This window comes from Adiantum capillus-veneris, chromosome 20 (genome assembly GCF_014529385.1).
Source record: "Adiantum capillus-veneris isolate H3 chromosome 20, ASM1452938v2, whole genome shotgun sequence".
Lineage (NCBI taxonomy): Eukaryota > Viridiplantae > Streptophyta > Polypodiopsida > Polypodiales > Pteridaceae > Adiantum > Adiantum capillus-veneris.
This window is the reverse complement of record NC_140950.1, coordinates 109,166,120-109,190,438: the sequence shown is the minus strand read 5'-3', so window position 1 is coordinate 109,190,438 and position 24,319 is coordinate 109,166,120. Positions and strand designations below refer to the sequence as shown.

The window sequence follows — 24,319 nt, the reverse complement described above, 5'->3', positions numbered from 1 at the left end:
ATTTAGAAACCATGCATGTAGCCTCTTTTTTGATGGTGGCTCCTACAACTGCGTGGTTAACTCCTTGATCTTTTCTACATAACTTCTCACTGACAACTTACCTTGTCTAACCTTATCTAGCTCGCAAAGGATGTCCTCATCACCCATGTTGCTTGAATACTCCAATCTGAAAGCTTTGAGAAATTTTCTATATGATCTGAGTTGGTAGGCTGGGCAATGGTAGTACCATTTCCTTACTGCATCTTTGAGTGTCAGAGGCAAATATTCCCCCCAGTCATCTTCAACAATATTCTTCAACTCAGCATACTCTTCAAAAGATTAAATATGAACATCTGGGTCATCTTTCTTTCCTCCTTTGAACATTGGGAAACAGATCTTCCTCTTCTGCCCTTGGGAGAGCGTGACTATGTTGAGAAGACTTTTCCTAGTGATCTATGTCAGTGTCCCAATCAACTTCGTCTTTAGTCTCAATTGTTGTCTCTTCCTTGGATTTTTTGTTGAAACTGTGATGACTACCCTTACTACATTTGGCCCCATCTGACTTATGTGTGGACCGAGAACCCCTGGTTTTGCGTTCTTCCCGCTCTGCCCTTCTCCTCCTGGAATGACTGGAGTGCTGAGAGTCCTTGGCCTCATAAGCATGAGTGTGATTGATCCTCATGAGCCTCAATCTCACTATCGGGGTACTTCTTATGCTCAGACTCTCTTTCTGAGACCTCATGAATAGGGTCGATGCGGTTGGAATCAATGCCTAACTAGGTTGACGGTTTACGACCACGATTGACTTTGGGTGCCATGTATTCAGCTGAAAATTCTAACTGGGAGATAAGAGTTTTTTGGTAGAAGAGCGAAAAACTCTAACCACCGTGATTGCCAAAATGGAATTGGAGTTGATCTCTTTAGACAGCTAATTCTGCTGTTAGAATTTAAAGCTATTGGTTATGTTGTCAGTTTAGTTAGTGAGACTGGAATAGAGGATTGGCTGAACTGAAATAGATAACTGAATTGGAATGTGATACTGAAACGAGAGACATAACTGAAAGATTATTTGCAGATTCACATTAATAGCTCAAGGACAACCAATACAATGTATAATGGGTTTAAGCTCAGATGATTACAAAAGTAATGATTACAGAGTGAAGCTAGAGGTGAAGAGCTCATAGACCCCAACACTACAAAAAAAAGGGGCCTTTGACGCAGGTTTCGATGCCCTTCGTCAAGAAACACGTCTAAATACCCATCCCTATAAAAAAGTCACAATATACGTCGATATATGTGTCGAAAGGCACTATTATCAATGCCTATTTCGATGGACCTATCGACGCATATTTTGATGCATCTTTCGACGAGCATAACAGAAAAAAAATTTATTGGGCAGAGAACAGGCAGCCTGGCCTGTGCCAAGTGAAAAGATGGACCCAGCCACAACTAGCAGACTGCCTGTCCTCTGCCCAAGAAAGCGAGTAGCACCAAAATCAAATGTGCTCCCGCAAAAATTTCGGCAGAGTTTCCTTTGTTTTACCATAAACTTAAAAAAAAAAACCATATGTATACGCCTCCTACATGCTATCCATGTAGGATCTCACATGATATTTAAGGCAAATGAAAGAAATGAAATGAAATTTGTGCAAAACCATAACCAAATTAAAACCATAACTATAACGAACTTTGTGCAAAACCATAACCAAACTAAAACCATAACCGGCCATAACCATATTGATCAAAACCATAATGATAACCATAACCATAAACAAAACAATAACCATAACCATAACCATAACCATAACCATAAAGTTAAACAAAACAATAACCATAACCATGTCTATACAAGAAAAATAACCATAACCATGTCTATACAAGAACAATAACCATAACCATAAAGAAAACAATAACCATAACCATGTCTGAACAATAACCATAACCATGTCTGGACAGTAACCATGACCATGTCTATAAAAAAAAGAGACACAGAAGCGTGTCTGTGTCTCACAAAACATATATATGAAATCCACTGATTACTACGCGTCACAACCTGCACATAGGACAAGTCACAAAATTATTATTGATATTACTTCACATATACTTATTTAATTAAATCAACTCACACATATTAACGTCTCACATAAATCAATCAGCGAGACTCTAAGGCTTCTCAATCTACAGGCTCTCCTGAGGCAGCAAGATCATTCAATACTTCATAAATACCTCTGCGATATCCATCTGTCTCCTCCTAGCGTGTCAGGGCTCGATGCATTACAAGATTCTGCGTTTATAAAAAAATCAAAGTAATTAACAATACATGATTCATTGCGTTTTAAAAAAACGCCATAGCTAGGATTGGATTGGAAGCTCACAAACTCATAGCGAAAGGTGTTGAAGCCTCCACTGCCAAGATGAGATGTCCCCCTGGTCATCTGTCGTACCTCCACGGCCTGAAGCTGCTGTGAACCGCGTGTCCACTGTCCGCTCATCCTCCCTGATTTGCTGGTACGTCTCGTGTGGGATGCCCGAACGCTTCGACGAGCTGGTCCTGAAAGCCTTACGAGCTGCATCTCAACGATGTTTCACGGTGTCCCGTGCAACACCCTTGATCCACCTCCTCGGAAGATCCTGTGAACCCGGAGCAGGCTGATACTCTGTCATGATGGTCTCCTCTATATAATTGATTTTGTCGCGATCCTGCTCAGGCGAAGGTATCAGAATGCTCATAAAAAATTGCAACTCTGTGAGTTGGCGAATCTGCTATCTCATCTCAGTCCCGACTCTATCCATGTCAACAGAACCATCTGCCCGTATGTAACATTTAAAGGCCTAATAACTTATGTGTAGCGGAAATTAGCATGAACATAGTGGGCATTTCATTAGAATAGATTCCTAATGAGAATTACAAGAGTGCTTGGGTGGAGAGAGCAACAAAAAGCATAACACCTAGTTAGATAGCATCGACAATACTTTCAAAAGAGAGAGCAATTAAGCTATTGACAACAGTTGAGGACCGGATTTTCATGGAGCCGGTGTTAGGAAATAAGATGTAGCTAAATAGATAATTGAGTAGATTACTTAATGGAGAGAGATAGATTTATATACACGAGATTATAGAGTAGAGAGAGAGAGAGAGAGAGAGAGAGAGAGTACACACGATATACGTGGTTCACCCAATGTGGGCTACGTCCACGGGAAAGCAGCCACTCAATGGCTTTAGTACTTCAAAACAAGAAGTAGTTTACAAAGGGATTATACCCTTAATGGAGCTCCCGCCTTGCTTCACTCTCACCACCTCACACTCACCTTGTTGCATCAACTTCACACTATGAAATGTGTGTAGAAATGGCCTCCTTTTATAGGCCAAAAGGGTTGCCCTCTCTTATGAGAGACAGCCATGTGTAGCCGCCCTTGTGCGAATAAGTCCAAATCGGACCCTCCAATCCGCCCATGTGTGGCCGCCCTTGAGAAGACAAGTCCGCTTTTGAATTCGGCCACCGGCCACCGGCCATTGACTTCCGACCACCGGCCACCGGCCATTGACTTCCGACCACCAGCTATCGGCCATTGACTACCGACCACCGGCCAACCGACCGGTTGTTTTCCGACCACTTTTCGCCGACCATAATATTCCGGCGAAAAAGAATATTCCTTTAAAGTTGCCCCTGATTCTTGTCCATGAAAATTTTGGTTTCCGGTGAGTGATTTTCCTTCACGCACGATGGCTTCTCCTCATAATGGGGGCCTTACAAATGTGCACTTTTACCACAGAAAATTACAAGGGTAAATCAGGCTCCATACTTAACAATCTCCCACTTGGAGACTGATCTCCAAACCAAACCTGTGATTGCTTTTCATTCTGGCTTCTTATCCTTGAATGCCGATTGAAGATGAGCAAAAGCTCAACTTCTCCTTGTTGACCACCTTTGTAAACATGTCTGCAGGATTTTCACTTGTATGCACCTTTCCTAGCTTTAGTTGTCCCTCTTCCAAAAGAGTGCGTATGAAGTGATATCTCACCTCAATGTGATTTGTCCTTGAATGAAAGGGTGAGTTCTTCGCAAGATGGATAGCACTTTGGCTATCACTGTACAAGACACAATTGTCTTGTTTGAATCCAAGCTCTTTTAAGAATCTGTGAAGCCACAAAATTTCTTTGCTTGCCTCCGTCATTGCTACATACTCTGCTTCCGTGGTAGAAAGTGAAACCACTTTCTGTAGCTTTGAAGCCCAGCTTACTGCTGTGCCTCCAACCGTGAACACATAGCCAGTAGTGCTCCTTCGAGTATCTTTGTCACCTGCCATATCTGCATCAGCATACCCTTCTAGAAAAATATCAGTTCCTCCAAAATACAAAGCATTTGTTGTTGTCCCTTTTAGATACCTAAGTATCCACTTCACAGCTTGCCAATGCTCTTTACCTGGGTTGTCCATGAACCTACTCACAACTCCCACTGCATGTGCAATGTCTGGCCTTGTCCAGACCATAGCATACATTAGAGAACCTACCGCTGCAGCATATGGAACTTTAGACATATAGGCTATCTCCTCTTGTGTCTTTGGACACATATCCTTTGTTAGTTTAAAATGACGAGCCAAAGGTGTAGAAACTCGTTTTGCATTTTGCATTGCAAACCTTTCTAGTAACTTCTTGATGTAATCTTCTTGAGATAGCTTTATTGTCTTCTTCGTCCCGTCCCTTGATATTTTCATACCAAGTATCCTCTTTGCAGCACCTAAATCTTTCATTGAAAAAGATTTGGACAGCTCCTCTTTTAGGTCTTTGATGTCCTGCATGTTAGCACTTGCAATCAACATGTCATCAACATACAACATTAGGATGATGAATTTCCCATCTCCCAAATTCTCCGTGTAGACGCAGTGATCCGAGTTGCATCTTGTGAATGCATGATCCAACATCCATCGATCAAACTTCAAGTACCATTGTCTTGATGCTTGCTTTAAACCATACAAGATATTCTTTAATCTACAAACCATTTTCTCCTTACCTTTTACTTCATATCCCTTTGGTTGAAGCATGTAGATTTCCTCCTCTAAGTCACCGTGAGGGAATGCCGTATTTACATCCATTTGCTCGAGATTTAGATCATGAGCAGCCACAAAGCTTAAGACAAGCCTAATTGAGTTCATTTTTACAACAGGAGAAAATATTTCATTGAAGTCAATACCTTTATTTTGAGAAAAACCTTTTACCACAAGCCTAGACTTGTACCTTTTCTTCCCACCTTCTTCTTCCTTTAGCTTGTACACCCATTTGTTTTGAAGTGCCCGCTTACCTTTAGGCAACTCAACCAACTCCCATGTTTGGTTGCGATGTAGTGAGTCCATCTCCACTTGCATGCTCTTCGTCCATTCTTCTTTGGATTCATGTTGCATAGCTTCTTCATATGATTCCGGCTTTCCAGAATCTGAGATCAAGAGATGGTTGAAGGAAGGAACAGACCTTTCTGGAGGTCTACTTGCTCTTGTAGTTCTTCGGGGAATAGGTTGAGGCTCCTCATTTTGTTGACGTTGTTGCACATTGTCACCGTTTGCAGTCCTTGAGTCTTCACCGTCCTCAAGCTCCATGTACTCATCACCTGTTTCTTTTGTTTGTTTTCTTTCCAAGTAATCTTTGTACATATTTTGTTCTTTAAAAATTACATCCCTACTCCTTAAGATTTTACCATCTTCAGGATTCCATAGGCGATACCCAAAGTCTCCTTCTCCATAGCCAATGAAGAAACATTTTTTGGACTTTGCATCTAGCTTTGATCTTAGGCTTCTATCTATGTGCATGAAAGCCTCACACCCAAACACTTTGAGAAATGCATAATTCACCGGTTTACCTCTCCATGCCTCTTCTGGAACTCCCCCACCCAATGCCGTTGAGGGTGACCGATGTGATTAAGTACACAGACGTACTTATAGCTTCCGCCCAAAGCTCAAGCGGTAGGCCTGCATGTAGCCGCATGCTTCGTGCTCGTTCCATGATTGTCCTGTTCATCCTTTCCGAAATCCCATTTTTTTGAGGTGTCCTTGGGGTTGTCCTTTGCCTCCGAATGCCATTGCTAGCACAAAAGCTTTCAAAAGCTTGGCTGCAATATTCGCCTCCATTGTCAGATCTGAGGCATTTAACCTTGGTACCTGTTTCATTCTCCACAAAGGCTTTCCACCTTTGAAATATGGAAAATACATCGGATTTATTCTTCATGACATAAACCCATGTTTTTCTAGTCGCATCGTCTATGAATGTTACATAGTACAATGAGCCACCAAGTGATGGTGTACTTGCAGGACCCCAAACATCAGAATGAACCAACTCAAGTTTTTTATTTTTTCTTTCATTTCCTGATTTTTGAAATTTTACCCTCTTTTGTTTACCATAAACACAATCTTCACAGAACTCTAAGTCCACTTCTTTCAAACCTGGTAGAAGCTTCTTTGTTTGAAGGATTTGCATTCCTTTGGAACTCATATGCCCAAGTCGGTAGTGCCACACCGCACTGTCAACTTCTGTAGTTGCTGCACAAGTTCTGTAGTTTACAAAGGGATTATACCCTTAATGGAGCTCCCGCCTTGCTTCACTCTCACCACCCACTCACCTTGTTGCATCAACTTCACACTATGAAATGTGTGTAGAAATGGCCTCCTTTTATAGGCCAAAAGGGCTGCCCTCTCTTATGAAAGACAGCCATGTGTAGCCGCCCTTGTGCGAATAAGTCCAAATCGGACCCTCCAATCCGCCCATGTGTGGCCGCCCTTGAGAAGACAAGTCCTCTTTTGAATTCGGCCACCGGCCACCGGCCATTGACTTCCGACCACCGGCCACCGGCCATTGACTTCCGACCACCAGCCATCGGCCATTCACTACCGACCACCGGCCAACCGACCGGTTGTTTTCCGACCACTTTCCGGCTGCTGTCCGGCCATAATATTCTGGCGAAAAAGAATATTCCATCATGGTGATGAGCTTGGAGAATCCCGTGAGCACGGAGCTGCCGTTGCACTTCACTTTGGAGAGATGGATTGCCCATGGCTTGTTGAAGCCTAGAAACAAGATAGTTAACAAGCATTGAAGCATCATTAGTAGCTTGCTCATGAGCAAAATCAAAGTTATCAATATTAATTTCACTCTCTTTACTATTGTCAGCCATTCTAACAACTTTTAGGTGTAAACTTTTTAGGTGTACTATGGCACTTCAAGCCCTAGTTTCTACTCCTCTTTACCCCTTTAGAAAAAGCACTCAAGCTACTGTACCCGCGGCTCGAATACCATTAATTGCAAGGAATAGAAGAGAGGGTCTTTCGACACCAAAAAAACACCGGCTCCTATCAAGCTTCTAATAGCTCAATAGTGGTTAAGCCGTAGGCAAGCCCTGTAGGACTCCACTATTAAGACCATAGCTCTCGACGGTGATGCCCCGTTAACTGCACGAAGGCAAGCGCACTGCAAGGCTGAAAAATCCCTATTCTACTTACTCACAGGCAATTAATAATACCAACCATTTGTAGCTAGCTTGAGGACCTCCCTTCTTGAGCAAGAAAAGAGAAACCTTGAGCTCTGATACCAATGTAACATTTAATGGCCTAATAACTTATGTGTAGAGGAAATTAGCATGAACATAGTGGGCATTTCATTAGAATAGGTTCCTAATGAGAATTACAAGAGTGCTTGGGTGGAGAGAGCAACAAAAAGCATAACACCTAGTTAGATAGCATCGACAATACTTTCAAAAGAGAGAGCAATTAAGGTACTGACAACAGTTGAGGATTGGATTTTCATGGAGCCGGTCCCCCCTCCAAAAGGCTTTGTATTATGGTTTCTCCCATCAAGAGAGACATTGTACAATACAATTCTTTGTGTTCCTTCAAGACTAGCTAGTGCAATGAAGATGGAAACTTCATGCACTAAGCAAAACACTTAACAAACACAACTTGAATTATCCCCATTCTCAGACCCAAGACCTCACACACCTTCGAAGATGGTGAGAGCTAGCAGGGTATGAGAGTAGATTGAGAGGAAGAAGGAGTATCTTACGAGAAAGATGTACATCTCCTCACATAATCACTCATATGTAGCATAGCTTAGCTTAGTAATTAGCTTGGTAGAGGAGATGAGCATGCATTGAAGCTTGTCTCTTGGTTGGATTTTCATCCACATGCCAAGAGAGTGTTGATGTAGGCTTCTATCTCACAAGCTTGGAGTAGGTGATGAGTTCTCCATTAAAGCTTGGGAAGAGATAGTCTTCTCTTTCTTCACACATGAGCTTGTGTGAGTGTGTGTGTGATAATGACTTGCAAAAATCAGCCCCTTCTCTCTCTTGGGCGAGCCCTCTTGCTAAATGCTCTTCCTAAAGCCTCATTGGCCCTCCCCAAGTCAAGCCAATTACAATTAAGCAGCATAAGTGATAGCCTTCTGACATGTGTCCCCATTTCCCCTTTTGTGAGAGCTTTAGGTAATTAAATAATTAAACTAAACTCTCATTGGACCCCTTTGCCTCCTGGCCAATAAGAATCAGGCAAGCCATGGGGCTCCTGAATGCTCATTGGACCCCTTGGGAGACTGCCCAATAGTCTTCTAGGAGACTTAATTCTCATTGGTTTCTTTTATTAAATGTTTTTAAATTAATTAAACTATATTTACTCTAGCTTAATTTTCATTGGTCCACTTCAAGGGTCATCCAATAGAAATTGGGCACACCTTGTGTGCATCTGGCCTAGGGAGCTGACATGTGTCCCTCATTCCCTTTGTGTAAAGGGAGCCTGTGTGTGTGTGTGTGGCTTTCTCTCTCATCCCCTACCTTTAGGGCTCGCCCCCTCCCATGTAGGGATGTGCAAAGACTTTTAGGGCACACACAAAGCATCCAATTTTCCCTATGGTTGACCTTTGGACACAACCTTTGAATTTCGGAACCTTAGCATTTTGGAAGTCTTAATGGGCTGAACCTTAGGGTCTTTTTAGCCCATTGTTGCACATGGCTCTTTTGCAGATGGCCCCCCCTTTGGATCCCTATTTTCCGTCCTTTGGATCCCTATTGTGGGCGGTCTGCTAGCTTAACCAATATTCTAGCTTTTTCTCCCTTGGCCTTCCCCACATTAAATGATTAGTTTAATATGAGAAAATCATTTAGGAGAATTAGATATTGATTATAATGACATTACCTCTCTCTTGAAATCATAGTCGTCCTCGACTATGGTGTAGAGAAGATAAAGCATGTTCATGAGTCCTTTTCTTAGCGGGTAGAGGATCCCTATGTTACCCTACGACATCATTCCACAATGGATGACTAGTCCATTTGGCGCTTGAGAGCCTAAGGCTGTCGCAAGCATGTCTGCACATTAGTCCTATCAGTCTTCCATAGTAGAGTGACAAGCTCTACTTGGTGTTTGAGAGACGTTGTCTCCGCAAACTTGATCTAAGCATGCATACTACTTCATTTTTGTGCACAAATAAAGAAAAAGAAAGTCTTATAAGACAAAAATTTTGTTCATTTTTAACATTTTGTACATTTGCTTACTCTTGGGAAGCATTGTAAGCATTGACAAGGTTTAGGTTATCCTTTAATTGTATGCCTTGCATCCATCTAGCATCTTCAAAAGGATAATTCTTAAACTTAATAAGATATCGTCGGATAGTCTTACCGCCTCTTAGTACCTTGCCTTCATGTCGGAGAATGGACTCGGGCTGCAGCACCTCTTCTTGGTCCTCGATCTCCGGTGGGTCTTCAATAGTTGGTTCTTGAGGTGGCTCTCCTTTGTAAGGCTTTAATAGGCTCACATGAAAAGCATTGTGTATGAGCCAATGATTGGGCAACTTGAGTTGATAGGCCATCTCATTGATTGGCCTAAGAATGTGAAAGGGACCATAGTACCTTTTTGCTAGTTTAGCATAGTACTTTTGGTGACCCGTAGGATTCTTGCCCGTTGTGTGCCTTAATCGAGCCTTGGGAAACTTTAACAAGACCCAATCGTTTTCTTTAAAGGCTTGGTATCTTCTGTGCTTGTCAGCAGCAGCCTTTTGCCTTTGCTGTGAGATAGAGATAGCATCCTTAATCTTTTGGAAAGATTCTTGTAGGTCTCGGCTATACTCATCTGCAGCGAAGATCTTCCCATGTACCTAAAGTAGCAAGGGACTTTTTGATCTTCCCTCAATTACCTCGAAAGGTGCTTTTCCTGTGGAAGTATGTACAGTGTTATTGTAAGCATACTCCACTAAGGGTAAGTACTTCTCCCATTGGGATCTTTGATCTACTTCCGTTACATAGGCTTTTAGTAGATCGAGAATGGTTAGGTTAGCTATTTCACTTTGGCCATCAGTTTGTGGATGATAGGCCGAAGAGAAGTTTAGCCTTGTTCCTAAATTCTCAAAGAGACCCTTCCAGAAATTACTGGTCATTCTAGGATCTCTATCCGATACTATGGACATGGGCAAGCCATGGTACTTGAAAATTTGTGAAATAAAGAGGGTTGCCATTTGATGGGCTTTGATAGTCTTTTTGACAGGTATAAAATGAGCTTGTTTACTAAACCTGTCTACTATCGTCCATATTCCTGTATTCCCATGGATAGACTTAGGAAATCCAAAGATAAAATCCATCTCCCATGGTGAATTAGGGATTGGCAAGGGTTGAAGCAATCCAAGTTGCTTCCCTCTATCAAATTTTGTCTTTTGGCATACCACACATTTGGAAACATACTCTTGTATGCTCACTTTCATGGTAGGCCAATAGAAATATGTTTCAATTCCCTTTAAGGTAGACTGAATCCCTCTATGCCCCGCATAAGGTGGAGCATGAGATTCATACATTACTTTCTCACGTAGTGAGTTAGTAACGCATAGTCTATTGCCATAGAGAAGATAGCCATCTTGTAAAGTAAATGGTTCTTCTTTCTTTTCTAATGCAAGGGCTGAAATCACATCTCTAAAATCGGGATCAATAGCATACTCATCTATCATTGAAGATAGATCATTGTGAGTTGCTATGGAAACCGCATTCACTCTCGGCGTCTTGAGAGTGCATCAGCTACTTGATTATGCTTGCCAGAAATGTGAGCAATATGAAAATGAAATTGCGAAAGGAAATTTGCCCACCTCATTTGTTTGTCGGAGAGCTTGGTTTGTGTCATGAAGTACTTAAGACTTTGGTGATCCGTTCGCAGAATGAAAGGAGTCCCCAATAAATAGTGCTTCCATGAGTCTAAGGCATGTAGAACTGCAAGGAGTTCTTTTTCGTATATGCCTAGAGCTTGCTCAACAGGGTCGAGCCTTCGACTCTCATAGCCTATGGCGTGCCCTTCTTGGAGCAAAACAGCTCCAAGGCAATCACCACAAGCATCGCATTGGACCTCAAATGGTTTTGAGAGATCCGGTAGTGTAAGCACAGGTTGAGAGATAAGCTTTTCTTTAAGCTTTTCTAAAGCATTGTTCTCCTTAGCAGACCATGTATACCTAACGCTTTTCTTTGTTAGGTCATGTAATGGTCTCGCAATTTGTGAGAACTTTTCTATGAAGCGTCTATAGTATGCACACATACCTATGAAGCTTCTTAGTTCATGCAGATTCCTTGGTTTAGGCCATCCTTTTATTACCTCTAACTTGGATGGATCCATTTGGATGCCATCTTGAGAGATAATGTGACCTAAATACTGAATCTCTTGCAAGAAAAATTCACTTTTCTTTTGATTAACATAAAGTTTATTCTCTCTTAAAACTTGAAATATTACATGGAGGTGTTGCTTGTGTTCCTCCAATGAATTAGAGTAGATGATAATATCATCAAAGAACACTCCAGTGAAGGTTCGATGAGGCCTGAACAGCTTCTCCATCAAGCGGTTGAATGTGGCTGGTGCATTGATCAAGCCAAAAGGCATGACAATGTATTCGTAAAGACCAAATGTAGTACGAAATGCGGTCTTTACAATGTCTTGATCAACTATCCTTATTTGATGATAGCCACTTTTTAGGTCAACCCTACTGAAGTAGGTCGATCCTTGTAGCTTATCAAATAGGTCTTCTACCCGTGGAACGGGAAACCTATTCTTGATAGTGATCCTATTTAGTGCTCTATAGTCGACACACATACGATATGTGCCGTCTCTCTTTTGCACTAATAGCACAGGTGAGCAAAATGGAGATGAGCTTGGCCTAACCATACCCTTCTCAACTAACTCATGCACTTGCCGCATAGTCTCCTCTTGTTGAGCTTGAGAAACTCTATAAGGAGGTTTATTAGGCGGTGAACTTCCTGGAAGAAGTTCAATTGCATGGTCATCATTACCTCGTTTAGGAGGTAGCTCACAAGGGATGTCGTCAATATAAACATCTTGAAACCCCTTGAGAAAATTGGATAACTCTAATTCCTTTTGGTTGCTTTTATTTTCATTTGCTAAAGCATTAGGTTCATTTTGAGAGTCTTTAACAAAAATCATGTACATGGAAATAGAGCTCTTTATTGACTTGTTGAAAGCTGGTGTATGTACAATGGGGATGGTGTTACCCATTTCCTTAGCATCTATATACATGTCTTTTTCCCTGAATTTAAAGGAGATTCTCCTTTCAGGAAATTTTACATCGGTAGCCAGGCGGTCAAACCATGGTGCCCCTAGGATTACATCCTCATGCTTGAGAGGAGAGATAAAGAAGTCCTCTTTGTCCACATAGCCTTGGACATGAAGCCTCAATTTCCCGATTAAGGGAGTGACCGAAGCTTCTTGCCCCTTGAAGGCACTGTCTACGGGTAGGACATCTCCCATCTCGTAGGATTGTATTCCTAGCTTGGTGGCCAACTCTATAGATATAAAATTGTGAGTAGAACCAGGGTCAAAGAGAATAAAAGCATCATGTTCTCTTACCTTTCCCCAAGCATGGCATAGAGGAGATCCTTTGTGGTGAGTTTGGTGAGTCTCTTCCTCTTGGATTTCAACCAAGGAAGCTCTAGGAGGATCTTGGCGGTTGTTCTTTTGGGGACAAGTGCGGTACGCATGCCCTTGTTCGCCGCACTTGAAACACCGGTTATCCTTACGATAACGCTCAAGCTCTTCAGGAGAGAGTTTATTCTTACCTTTGTAAACTCCCTTCTCTTTAGCTTTGTTGGAGTTGCCCTTAGGAGACTTTTGGACATTGTCCTTCCCCTTAGGCTCGTTGGAACCCTTATTTTCCGGGGGCTTATTATTTCTTTTTGCCCCCATTTGGAAATTGATTCGAGAGGCGACCATAGTGTGGCGTATTACCGCCGATATGGTACGTGGTCTTTGGGAGTTGACATACTCCGCCATTTCTTCGGTTAAGCCCGCACAAAATTGTTGCTTTTTCTCTCCAAAATCCAACTTTTTGAAGACAGTGGCTTTGAGTTGTAGGTCCCAAAACTTGTCTACATATTTGTGGATAGATTCATTGGGAGAGAGCTTTAAGCTTTGCCATTCGGTGAGTACTTTGTCTTTGGCATCGGTGGCCAAAAGCTGCTTCATAATGGAAGCTCTTAAAGCTTTCCATGTTCGTGGAGCTTCACCGTTGGCTCATAGGCTAGACCACCATTGTCTGGCGGACTTTTGAAAGTGCATAGCTACATGGCGTAGCTTAGAGGACTCCGTGAAGCCCTCATCTCCAAACGCCGCATCGAATTGTTGGATAAAGGCCAACACTTTGTCCGTAGCACCAAAGGTACCATCATAGGTAAGGAAAGAGATGATCTTCCCTCCCTCTTTGAATTTCTTCAACTTGGACGACCTCTTCCATGCGGCATAGGATTTCCTATGACCTCTTCTTTTTGATGGTTCAAAGGTTGCACCATCACTTTCTTCAGAAGGTGAAGAATTTGAAGAAGGTGGAGAAGAGGGTGACCTCTTTCTCGCCTTTTTCTTGTCTTGATCTTTTTCATCTTCACCATAGCTTTCATAAGAGGAAGAGGTTGGAGGCACTAGGATCCTGTGTCGAGAGGTGTGCCTGGGTAGGACAGGGGTCGTGAGTGAGGAGGGATTGAAGCATTTGTGGACCCTCCTCCACATCAACCACCATCTCCACCTGACGATCACTGAGATCGGCGAGTGCACTTGTGCTGTGGAGATGAGGACGTACCTGCCTCTGCCGTACCCCTAGGTGTCGAAGTGGCCATGATGGGAGACCTCGCAGGCATCGTACCCGTAGGTGTCCCCCCCATAGGCATCGGACCCTTGGGTGTGAAGTCCGAAGGTGTAGTACCCGTGCCTCTGGCTACCTAGTACTGAGACGCCTCTGCCATCTAACTGGGCTTCATCCGTGTGACGAAGCCCATAAATGCATCTGCACTCATAGAAGCGAGATCTAGAAACTAGTATGCCATACTAACATCCTGCACAAAGAAAGTAAAAGAAAGCATCAGAACACCTTTGTTTAAATTAACTTTAAACTTATTTTAAATCAACGTCTTCACACAAACACTTACAGGCCTAGGCCTCGACGAGTGAGGAATTATTGATAATATCTTGCACCGTATCATCATCTATCTCTAATTGCAGACATAACTCTACCCCAACTCGTTCTGGCAGATTGTCTTCATCCATTGCATCTTCATCTACAAGTGTCATATCTGCCTCGTCTGCATCATCCCTCGTATATCTGTCAGCTTCCTCTGCCATACCTTCGTCCATCTCATCTAATGTCACAGTAGTATCTGCGTCGTTTGACCGACTTTCCTCCAGGAGCTCTTGCCCTTCAAATACTTGTTTATTTCTTGGAGCAACCTGAACAACAAACCACCATTTTCGCTCTCGAGGGTCCTGTACAAAGATCACTTGCTTGCAATGTTTGGGGAGAGCAAATGTGTCGCTTGCATCTGTCCAAACCTTTGTAGAATCTATTTGCACAAGCTTGTTTCCATCTCTGCGTACCGTTGCATTGCGACCATAAGTAATCACCTTGAACCACTTCACATCCAACAAAAACATCTCAAACCGCCTGAAGCTGACTTTTAGGATATCTGACACCAGACCACAGTATTCCAGGTTGCTAGTGCTCTCATTCGTGTCTCTGGCACTAGCCCTGCTCTTTTGCATGAAACTAACCATTACCCCACTGTCAAACGTGTTTCTTCTGCTGTCAATTTGTTGTGTTCTGAAATGCTTTCCATGCGACCACAGTGCCATGTATGTATGATACCTCTAGTCACATCCAATAGCCAACTCTTTCTCTTCTCCCTATTGTGTCTCTCTTTCTCTTCTTCGTACCTTTCAAGCCATTTTTGCATCGGCTCTGAATTTAGTATACATAACTTCATGATCTTTTCTCGCATGGCGTTGTTCATTTTCTTCGGCACCCCTTGCCCCTGCGGTTCCTCTCCCACCAATCTTGCATCCTCCTCATCGCTCCACAGTCGAGGCATTTCTGGGCTAGAAAGCCTAATATCAAATGACCCTTCTTGATGACGGGCCAGGGCGGGAGGTTGTAATTGATAAGGCACACAGGCCAAGTGCTCCATGAAGAGCTTCTCAAGCCAAATGGATTGACTCCATCCATTGCCATGCCCAAATGCTTTTTTTAACAAGAACCATGCAAGGCTTTTGAATCTTTCTCAAGTTGCTCATCCATCTCCACATTTTCTTCTGGCTTGGACATGGTGGCCCCGTCCGGTTTGCAATCAAGTGGAAAACTTTCATTGGGCTGAGAACTTCCATGGCTTGTGCATGTGGTGAAAAAGATGCCAGGATGGGCATAGTTCCTTGGAAAAACCTGTGGAAAAAATTGCAACAGACGGAACATTAAAAAATGGTCATGATTTCCTTGAGATTCATCAAGTACGGCATTGGAAAGCTTTCTCTGACAGGCTACCTCGGAATGGAGGTAGGTGGGTAAAGTGTATAGTAATCCCTTGGACAAGCAGGTGTTGTATATGCAACATTCGTGGCCTCCACTGAACTAGTAGAGCCAGCTGCCTGGTGTCAAATTTCTTATCCTCCATGCTCCGAACAGCTGAAATCCTCCTTAGCCTTAGCTGGACCAATCTCCTGTGTGTCGCCAAGGAATGTATTTTTTGTGAAGCTTGAGCTAGACGTCTTTTTGTTCATGGTTGGAGCAATGTCAATATTGGTGACTACTGACACATCCTTGTGCTCACTCTCATCTTCTACTCTGTTTGATGCCCTTTCGACTCCCCTCCACAAAGTGTTCTTTCCGGGCCCTCTTGGAATGGAGAAAATCGGAGCATTTTGCGCAAAAGACAAGAGGCTCGTACTCTTCCTGAACGCAGCACACATTTCACCCGAGCTACTGCATCCTCGCATTCATCGCATATTCTAAAAATCTTTATACAATGGTGGTGACGAGCTCTCTTGCTGTGAAGAGATGCTGAGCAAGGTGCACAATACAGAAGCTCTTCTTCACAGCACTCTACAACAGCACGAGAGCTCTCACAGTGCGCACAACACAAAGAAGTACTTGCAGCCATCACTCTTGAGAACAACACTGAAGAAAATGTGTGAAGGTGGATGTATGTGTGTGATAGAGAGAGGGGGGAGAGAGACTATGTCCCATCTCAGCTTCTCAGCACCACCTTGTTATGTCATCCACTCTCTAAATTGTTTACATCATAGCTCAGATTCTATTATACGGAGAATGTTAAGGTGGCAGCTTGTGGGCTCTCAGCCTCTCATCCATTGCCAACCTAACTCTTTCATGCCGAATTTCTCTATCTACTATCTATCTCTCTCTCTCTCTCTCTCTCTCTCTCTCTCTCTCTCTCTCTCTCTCTCTCTCTCTCTCTCTCTCTCTCTCTCTCTCTCTCTCTATTTCCCTATATCTCTAGCTCTCTCTCGCTCTCTACTTCTCTCCCTCTCTCTCTCTCTCTCTAATTCCCTCCCTCTCTCTCTCTCTCTCTCTCTCTCTCTCTCTCTCTCTCTCTCTCTATATATATATATATATATATATATATATATATATATCACTCTTTATATCTCTCTCTCTGTCTTTAATTTATACGCACATCTCTCTCTCTCTCTCTCTCTCTCTCTCTCTCTCTCTCTTTAATTTCTTATTTACACACACGCACACACACACACACACACATTTCTCTCTCTTTCTCTCTTTGATTTTCTACACACACACACACATTTCTCTCTCTCTCTCTCTCTCTCTCTCTCTCTCTCTCTCTCTCTCTCTCTCTCTCTCTCTTTAGTTTCTTACACACACACACATGTTTCTCTCTCTCTCTCTCTCTCTCTCTCTCTCTCTCTCTCTCTGATTTCCTACACACACACACACATTTCTCTCTCTCTCTCTCTCTCTCTCTCTCTCTCTCTCTCTCTCTCTTTTCTACACACACACACACACACACACACTTCTCTCTCTCTCTCTCTCTCTCTCTCTCTCTCTCTCTCTCTCTCTCTCTCTCTCTCTCTCTCTCTCTCTCTCTCTACTACACACACACACACACACACACGATGTAGAGAGAGAGAGAGAGAGAGAGAGGGGTTGGGGGGGGGGGGGGGGGGGGGGGAGAGAGCTCATAATACCTGCGCAGCAGGTTTCAGCCAAGAGTAGATTTGAGCGCGCGCGGATTTCCTTTTTTTTTCCTCCAATTTTTTTCGCCAAAATATGCATGGATATACGCATGGGAATATCTATCGATATACGCGTGGTAATATTTACCTTTCCACGCGTATACTGACAGATATTCCCATGCGTATATCGATGGGCTGCAAGTCCGTTGAAAATCGCGTGGAAAGGTACGGCCGTCGATATATGCTGCGTCGAAATCTTGATGTTATGTTGTGGTGCAAAGTGCTTGGAAAGATAAATCCGAAGTACAAACAGCTAAGAAACGTGGTTAGAATGTAGCGGGTCCTATTTATAGCTCTCAAGAGTTACTGCAATAATTGCCTATGGTAATTACTGCCAGTGTGATTGCCTCTCGTTGGTTGGTCTTCTAAGGGACAGTTCTCCCCTGCTAAGACTGTCCTCACCTTCTACAATCTTCCTTGTGGGACTGGTGTCCAAATGCAAATGCTAATGCTCATTTGGAGTATGTGAGGGTAACAAGTGGGAAGAACATTAATGATCACATCAAATATCAGATGCCTTGGCTACAATATCATTTAAGGTGAGATTAAGTGGTTATAGAGTTGATGTAATCTTTGATACATAAATAAGGAAAGAAGTTGGTGTGACAACAACAAACATATGCTATTACCAGCTTAAGGGTATTGAAGTTTTTTGAAGGGCACAATTAAGATGGTACATGGAGACATTCTATTTGCTGATTAAAGTTGACTACAAGTCAAAAGAGGCTTGCAGTCCACTCAGAGCAGTAGAGAAAAGATTTCCAATAAACTGGGCAAGATATTTAAATGAGAATCTAATGGCGGATGTGGAATTGAAAGACAAGTCAATAGATGTAGACTTGGGACATATTTGCAAGCATTATTTTCCCTTTCAGTAGTTCCTTTATCTTTGCAAGTGATTGATGTTGAAAAGAAGGGCTCAAAAAACTAGGGAGCTAACTTAGAGAAACCAAAACAAACAAGAGGACAAAAAAAGTCTTTTGCAAAGATGAGGGAAGGATATTTAGATAGTGCAAAGGCTAAAAGGGGGAAAATGCAATAGGTACAGATGGTGAATGATGATGATTTTCAAACATCTTAGTTAGAGATTGAGAGAGTTTGCTTAAACTAGGGGTGAAAAGCAGTTGTTTTATGAGAAGAAGAAGCTTGTGGAAAGTTGCAGCCAAAGGTATGATAAGGAGGGTCAGGTTAAGGGCAACCACAACCACCAATAGCAACAAATGCCCCATGAATGATGAGTTGGTGTGCAATCAAGAAAAAATACACCAATGACAAGACAAGCTAGCATTTTTACAATAGGAACTATTTGAGGGAAAGTCCATATGGACCTCTAGGAGTGCAACCTTTGCCACCACCACCAAGGTACCAAATAGGCCCAAATAATGTAACACAAGGGAGAGACAATACTCAATCTGTACTGGGTCAACAACCTCCTTTACCTCAAGGCAACACATCAATCATCAAATATCCACAGCTTGCAAAATTACTCACTAGTCAATACATGTTTCCACCAATTTCTAATTATGAAGATCCAGTGGATACCTATGGAAGAGAACCTGAGGGTGTTGTGTATGTGGATGAGGGTTATTCTTCTGGGTAAGATTAGATGAGTTTGCAAAGCTCAACCCATAAAGAATCATTATACAGTGGACAAAAACAACATCATGTTCATGCCAAATCAAAACTACAAACTTAGAGGATACCCTCCTAGGACAGGACAGTCAATGGGGGCACAACAAGCCACTTAATAGGAACATCCTTGCTATGAATGTGAAGGAAATCATTGGGTAAGATTTTGTTCACACAAGGGTGAGTGCACAAAGATTTTTGGGTTTTGTGATGTTTATGCAATAGACCATTTACTTTCGAACTACCCCAAGAACCCTGAAAACGAGGGAAAAGCGACCATGAATGTCATTGGATTTTTTCCTTGTTTGAATGGATCAGAGACTGAGCCAATAGTTCCGATCAATGTGGTGACTAGAGCTTAGTCTTAGGAATCTGCAAAGAATATGCCGATTGAGGACCAACAAAAACTTCCAATTCACATTGAATTTGAAACTTTGATGGTAAGGACTCGGAGAAAATATTGGAAACCAAAAAGAGAAAAACAAAAGCTAAGAGGCTAAAATAAAAGTCTTGCCTTGGGAACCAAGATGCAACAAACAAGGGAGCAACTTAAACATGAAAGAGAAAACAAAGAACAAGTGGAAGGAGTGGTGACTTCCATATATCATCAAGTGGTTTAGTCTAAGTGGATAAAGTGCTAGAACCTTTAGAGGCTCTATTGTAAGCTTGCAAAGCTAGATAGAAAACCAACCAAAAATTAGAGCGAAAATGGTTGACATATCTGCATTTTGAAGTTGAAACACACAGATTGCAAATGTGCAAATGTGCAATTGGCTCATAGAGACTGCTCAAGCTCTAATGAAGCTAGAAAATTCAAACATTCCTTGACAAGAAGCACCAGTACACCAAAAGGATGATGAAATTAAGCAAAAGGAAGTGATTGATAAAACAAAACCTAGAATTGAAACACCATTGAATATACAAGGTTAGTGGAAAATACCACTGCTAATGCCAAGTCACAAGGGATAATGCTCATTTTATAAGTAGAAGAGCCATGACTTCAAGCCTTATGAGAGACGATAGAGAACCACAAAGATGGTAATGCAAATCTCAAATCTCCACCTATCACAAAGATCAATATGGATCATGAGTTCTATCCTTGAGATATACAATCTTTGTACGGTGATGCAGGAACAAAAGTATCTGCAGAGAGCAAACTCAAAACATTGAATATTTTATTAACATTCATTCATAGGAGAGCATAAAGCAAAATTGGAGTTCAAGGTTGTTCCCTCTCAATGGAATCCAATTTTAACGATAATGGACACCAATAGCCTTCACGAACTATTGTCAACTCCTATATGGTGTACAATAACTCTCTCCAAGCTTTTACAGATTAGACCACATTTATGGGGTGAAGTGGAATTTTTTTTGGGAGAAGATGGTGCTGAAAGTCCCTCATCAAGACATCTTTGTAGATTAAAACATGGTTAAAACTCTACAAGAGAAACTAAAGGAAAAACCAATGCCTATAAACAAGGTCGGTCATTACTGTGAAGTAGAAGAAGGAAACACCAGCTTGCCACTAGATAAAAAGGGAGTGAAAACCATTGCTATATTGGAGAGCGAGGTTGGAGTGGCTATTTCTACAAAAGAAATATGGGGAAAATGGGAGAGACTAGATTTCCAAAAAAACACAAATGAAACTGTAACTCACAGATGGATACATGGAGAGACTTGTGGGTATGCTAGAAAAGATCATAATATCCTTGTGTGAAATTGAGTATGAGCATACCTTTGCCATAGTGGATTTGAAAATACTAAAAAAATTGATGGAGTCAACCATTCATGCATCAACTTAAGATGGTCCAAGATTGGGGCTATAACCATATCTACTTGTGATAGAAGGATGTTACAAGGAGGATCACTGTCAAGGACCATAGTTATAGAGATGTCAGTCAAACTTCAGTAGAAAAGTTGACTCAACTACGATAAATGGGAAGCAAATAACTGCATGATTGCACAAAAAAGCATACATTTGGATGTGTGGAGCGTCTGAATGTGGGAGCCTGATAAAGGAAGATTTCATCTTATAGAGATCAATGGAGGATAAGGACTACTTTTGAGAACCATTTGTAGAAGATTCATTTGAAACTTTTTGATGGAACCAAATACTGGCTACTCTAGATGTATGCATGAACAAGAAAACACCAATAACATTCCATGACGTAGCACCCTTCCAAATGGTGAGTATTATCTTGGAATCAAGGTTGAAAATCGCGGACCAAGAGACTCAAGAAATGGTTGAGTGAAAATGCATAGTTGATGAGGTTTCCATCAGAGATTTAAGCAATGAATGCACCAAATAATTTTGAGATTCATGAGATGACACACTTGAAATTGATACTTAGGAGAAGTTATCAAGTAGCTTTGATAATGAAATGAGACCAAATTAGAAAGCGGTAATCTTCTTTGGTGTCCCCAACTAAAAGTTTAGAAGACAAGAAAGCTATCAAGAAAAATGAATGAAGAAACCAAAACATAAAAATCTGACAATCATTATCACCATCTTACTTAAACTACACAAGCATGTCATAAAAGCATGATATATACAAAGGTTAATACAACACCGACTCATACTATGTACAAGATGGACTAATACTATATGCAATGTGTAATTCTCTAGATCAACGTTCTATTCACCACTGGTGGGTATGACAGGGGATCAAAGAATATGACATCTTTTGGTCCCCTAAACTTTGGGTCTACCCTCATGGGCCTGATCCTACCTGGGTATATTACGATGGCTACCTGATCATATACCCACTGATTTTGTGAAACTTCTACCCCATCTATAATAATGGTCTGATATGGATCTTCAGTCCCACTGAAAAAGAAAACTTTGATGGTCCAAAGTGTTTCTGCCCACTTGAGTCTTTTCAGATTGAGTGTCAACCCTTCTAACTGTCCCGCATCAATCAAAAAAATTCCGCCAAACTGTGACCAACTGATTCTCCATGTAGGAGGAGGGGAAAACATTAAATCTAACAATTGCATGATGCTCTTGCGAAGTACAAAGTTATTGGAGCTGCAAGCAACCTCGAACATGACGTTGAAAATCACAAACTTTTGGTAAGCTTGGTGGATATTTTCTTGTATTGATAGGGAAATTCTCATTTCACAATATACCATAATTAAAAATGCAATATAACTTGTGCCTATTTTTTTCAACTTTTACCCTCCTAAGGTTAGGACCTTATTAAACCATGCTCTGATACCCCTTGTAAGGTCATCGATGCCTCTTTATAAGAGAAAAATGCAATATTTGATGCTCATGGGAACAAGTGACTATGTCAAGGATGAAACTAGACAAAGATATGCAACACTAGCCTCAACAAAAACTAATTCAAAGAAACAAAGTAAGAAAAATATCCAAAGACACAGCTGAGATATTAGAAAGGATGAAAAACATTGAGCAAAAATATGAATACCAAAAGCTGAAGCAAACCTTGAAAGAAGTTTGGACAAGAAAAATTTGACGCGCCCTCTCACTACAAAAAATATACAATACAAGATCAAAATATCATAGTTCAATAGCCAATGGGGGAACTTAAGGAACCAAGGACATGCTATGATAGACGTAAAAATGCCAAGCGCATTGACCTAGTTGAAACATGAGAAGAACAAAAGCCGGTATATATTGCCACAGACATCACTGAGGAGGAAGAATAGCTATTCATAGCTACTCTCAAACAATATAGAGGTGTGTTTGCATGGTCATACATGGAACTGAAGGGAGTGGATCCAAGCATTTCTCAACACACAATACCCCTTACCAGCAAAGGAAAACCTCATAGACAACATCGCTATACATATAATGAGAATTTCATAAAAAAATCAAAGAGGAGATAGATGCTTAAGGAAGTGGAGTTTATCTACGAGATGAAACACACAAATTGGGTGTCGTCGATCATGGTAGTACCCAAGAAGAACAACAAATTATGAGTTTGTGTAAATCTCAAATAGGTAAACGTGGCTATCGTTCCAAACAACTATCCCCTCCTGATTACTGATCACATGGTTGAGAGATTTGCAAGCAAGGAAGCTTACCTATAAATCTAGAGGATCAACATAAGATAGTCTCTGCAAAATAATGGGGCATTTTCTCAGAGAGTGATTTCATTGGGCTTGACCAATGCACTTGCAACATTCTAGAGGATGATGAGTCATGCATTGAAAGAATATCTAAGACAATTATTAGAAATATATATGGACAACTTGTGTGTGTATTATCTCTTGAGAAATGAGCACAACATAGAGCACTTAAAGAAGATCTTTGAGAAATGCATAACCTATCACATTTGCTTAAATCCGGAGAAATGTGTCCTTATGGTAAGACAAGGAAAAATTATTGGACATATTGTGTCCAAGATGTGTGTTTCCACATATCTTGAAAAGATACAAGAGATTATTTCTCTTCCAAGACCAATGAAAGTTAGGGAGGTACAAGAATTCATGGGACATTGTGGTTACTATAGAATATTTGTCAATATGTATGCAATCATTGTGAAACCTCTCTGTGATCTCATCACAACGTTTGGATGGACCGAGGAATGTGAAGAAGCATTCCAACAATTGTAGCATAGATTGATTTTTTCTTTAGTTCTAAAAGCTCTTGATTGGACAAAGATATTTCATATCCACGTTGATGCATTAGTGTATGCTATCGAATGCATCCTGGCACATCCTAGGGATGGATGTTTCCATCTGTTACTCCAATAGACAGTTTAATAGTACAAAAAAGAATTACACAACCATGTAAAGAGAAGGATTAGGAATGGTCTACGCAGTCAAAAATTTTAGACACTACCTTGTTGCAAAAAAAATTGTGTTCTTTGTGGATCATCAGGCACTATTATACTTGATGAACAAACCTTGCAATACATAACGTATTGCTTGACGGTTTATCATATCTCTTTAGTCTGATTTTGCCATAGTAGTAAAAAAAGGGACTACATGTCAGAGGGTGGACCACTTGTCTAGATTGACTCATGGAGAATCAGTGAAGGGAGTTGACAATGACTTCCATGACTCTTATCTATCCAATATTGATATGATACCAAGGTGGAGTGAACGTGTCATACCTTTGCTCACCATTGGTTCACTCTATAGATTGAGAGATAGCCATCAGTTATTGAGAAGACATGAACACTTGTGCTAATAGCTTGAAGTCTAT

At 41.5% G+C, this 24,319-nt stretch overlaps 1 protein-coding gene across 1 annotated transcript; it reads right to left on the bottom strand.

Annotated features, from left to right (window-relative positions):
• Positions 1–14,409: 14,409 nt before the first annotated feature.
• Positions 14,410–15,105, bottom strand: LOC147433067 (uncharacterized). The gene has a single exon (XM_086492028.1). It carries the CDS (start codon positions 15,103–15,105, stop codon positions 14,410–14,412), a length of 696 nt encoding a protein of 231 aa, XP_086348154.1.
• Between the last annotated feature and the right edge of the window lie 9,214 nt (positions 15,106–24,319).

Bases quoted from the DNA above. Each gene is read 5' to 3' on its own strand.
- LOC147433067 (XM_086492028.1), bottom strand. From the start codon at position 15,105: ATGGCACTGTGGTCGCATGGAAAGCATTTCAGAACACAACAAATTGAC.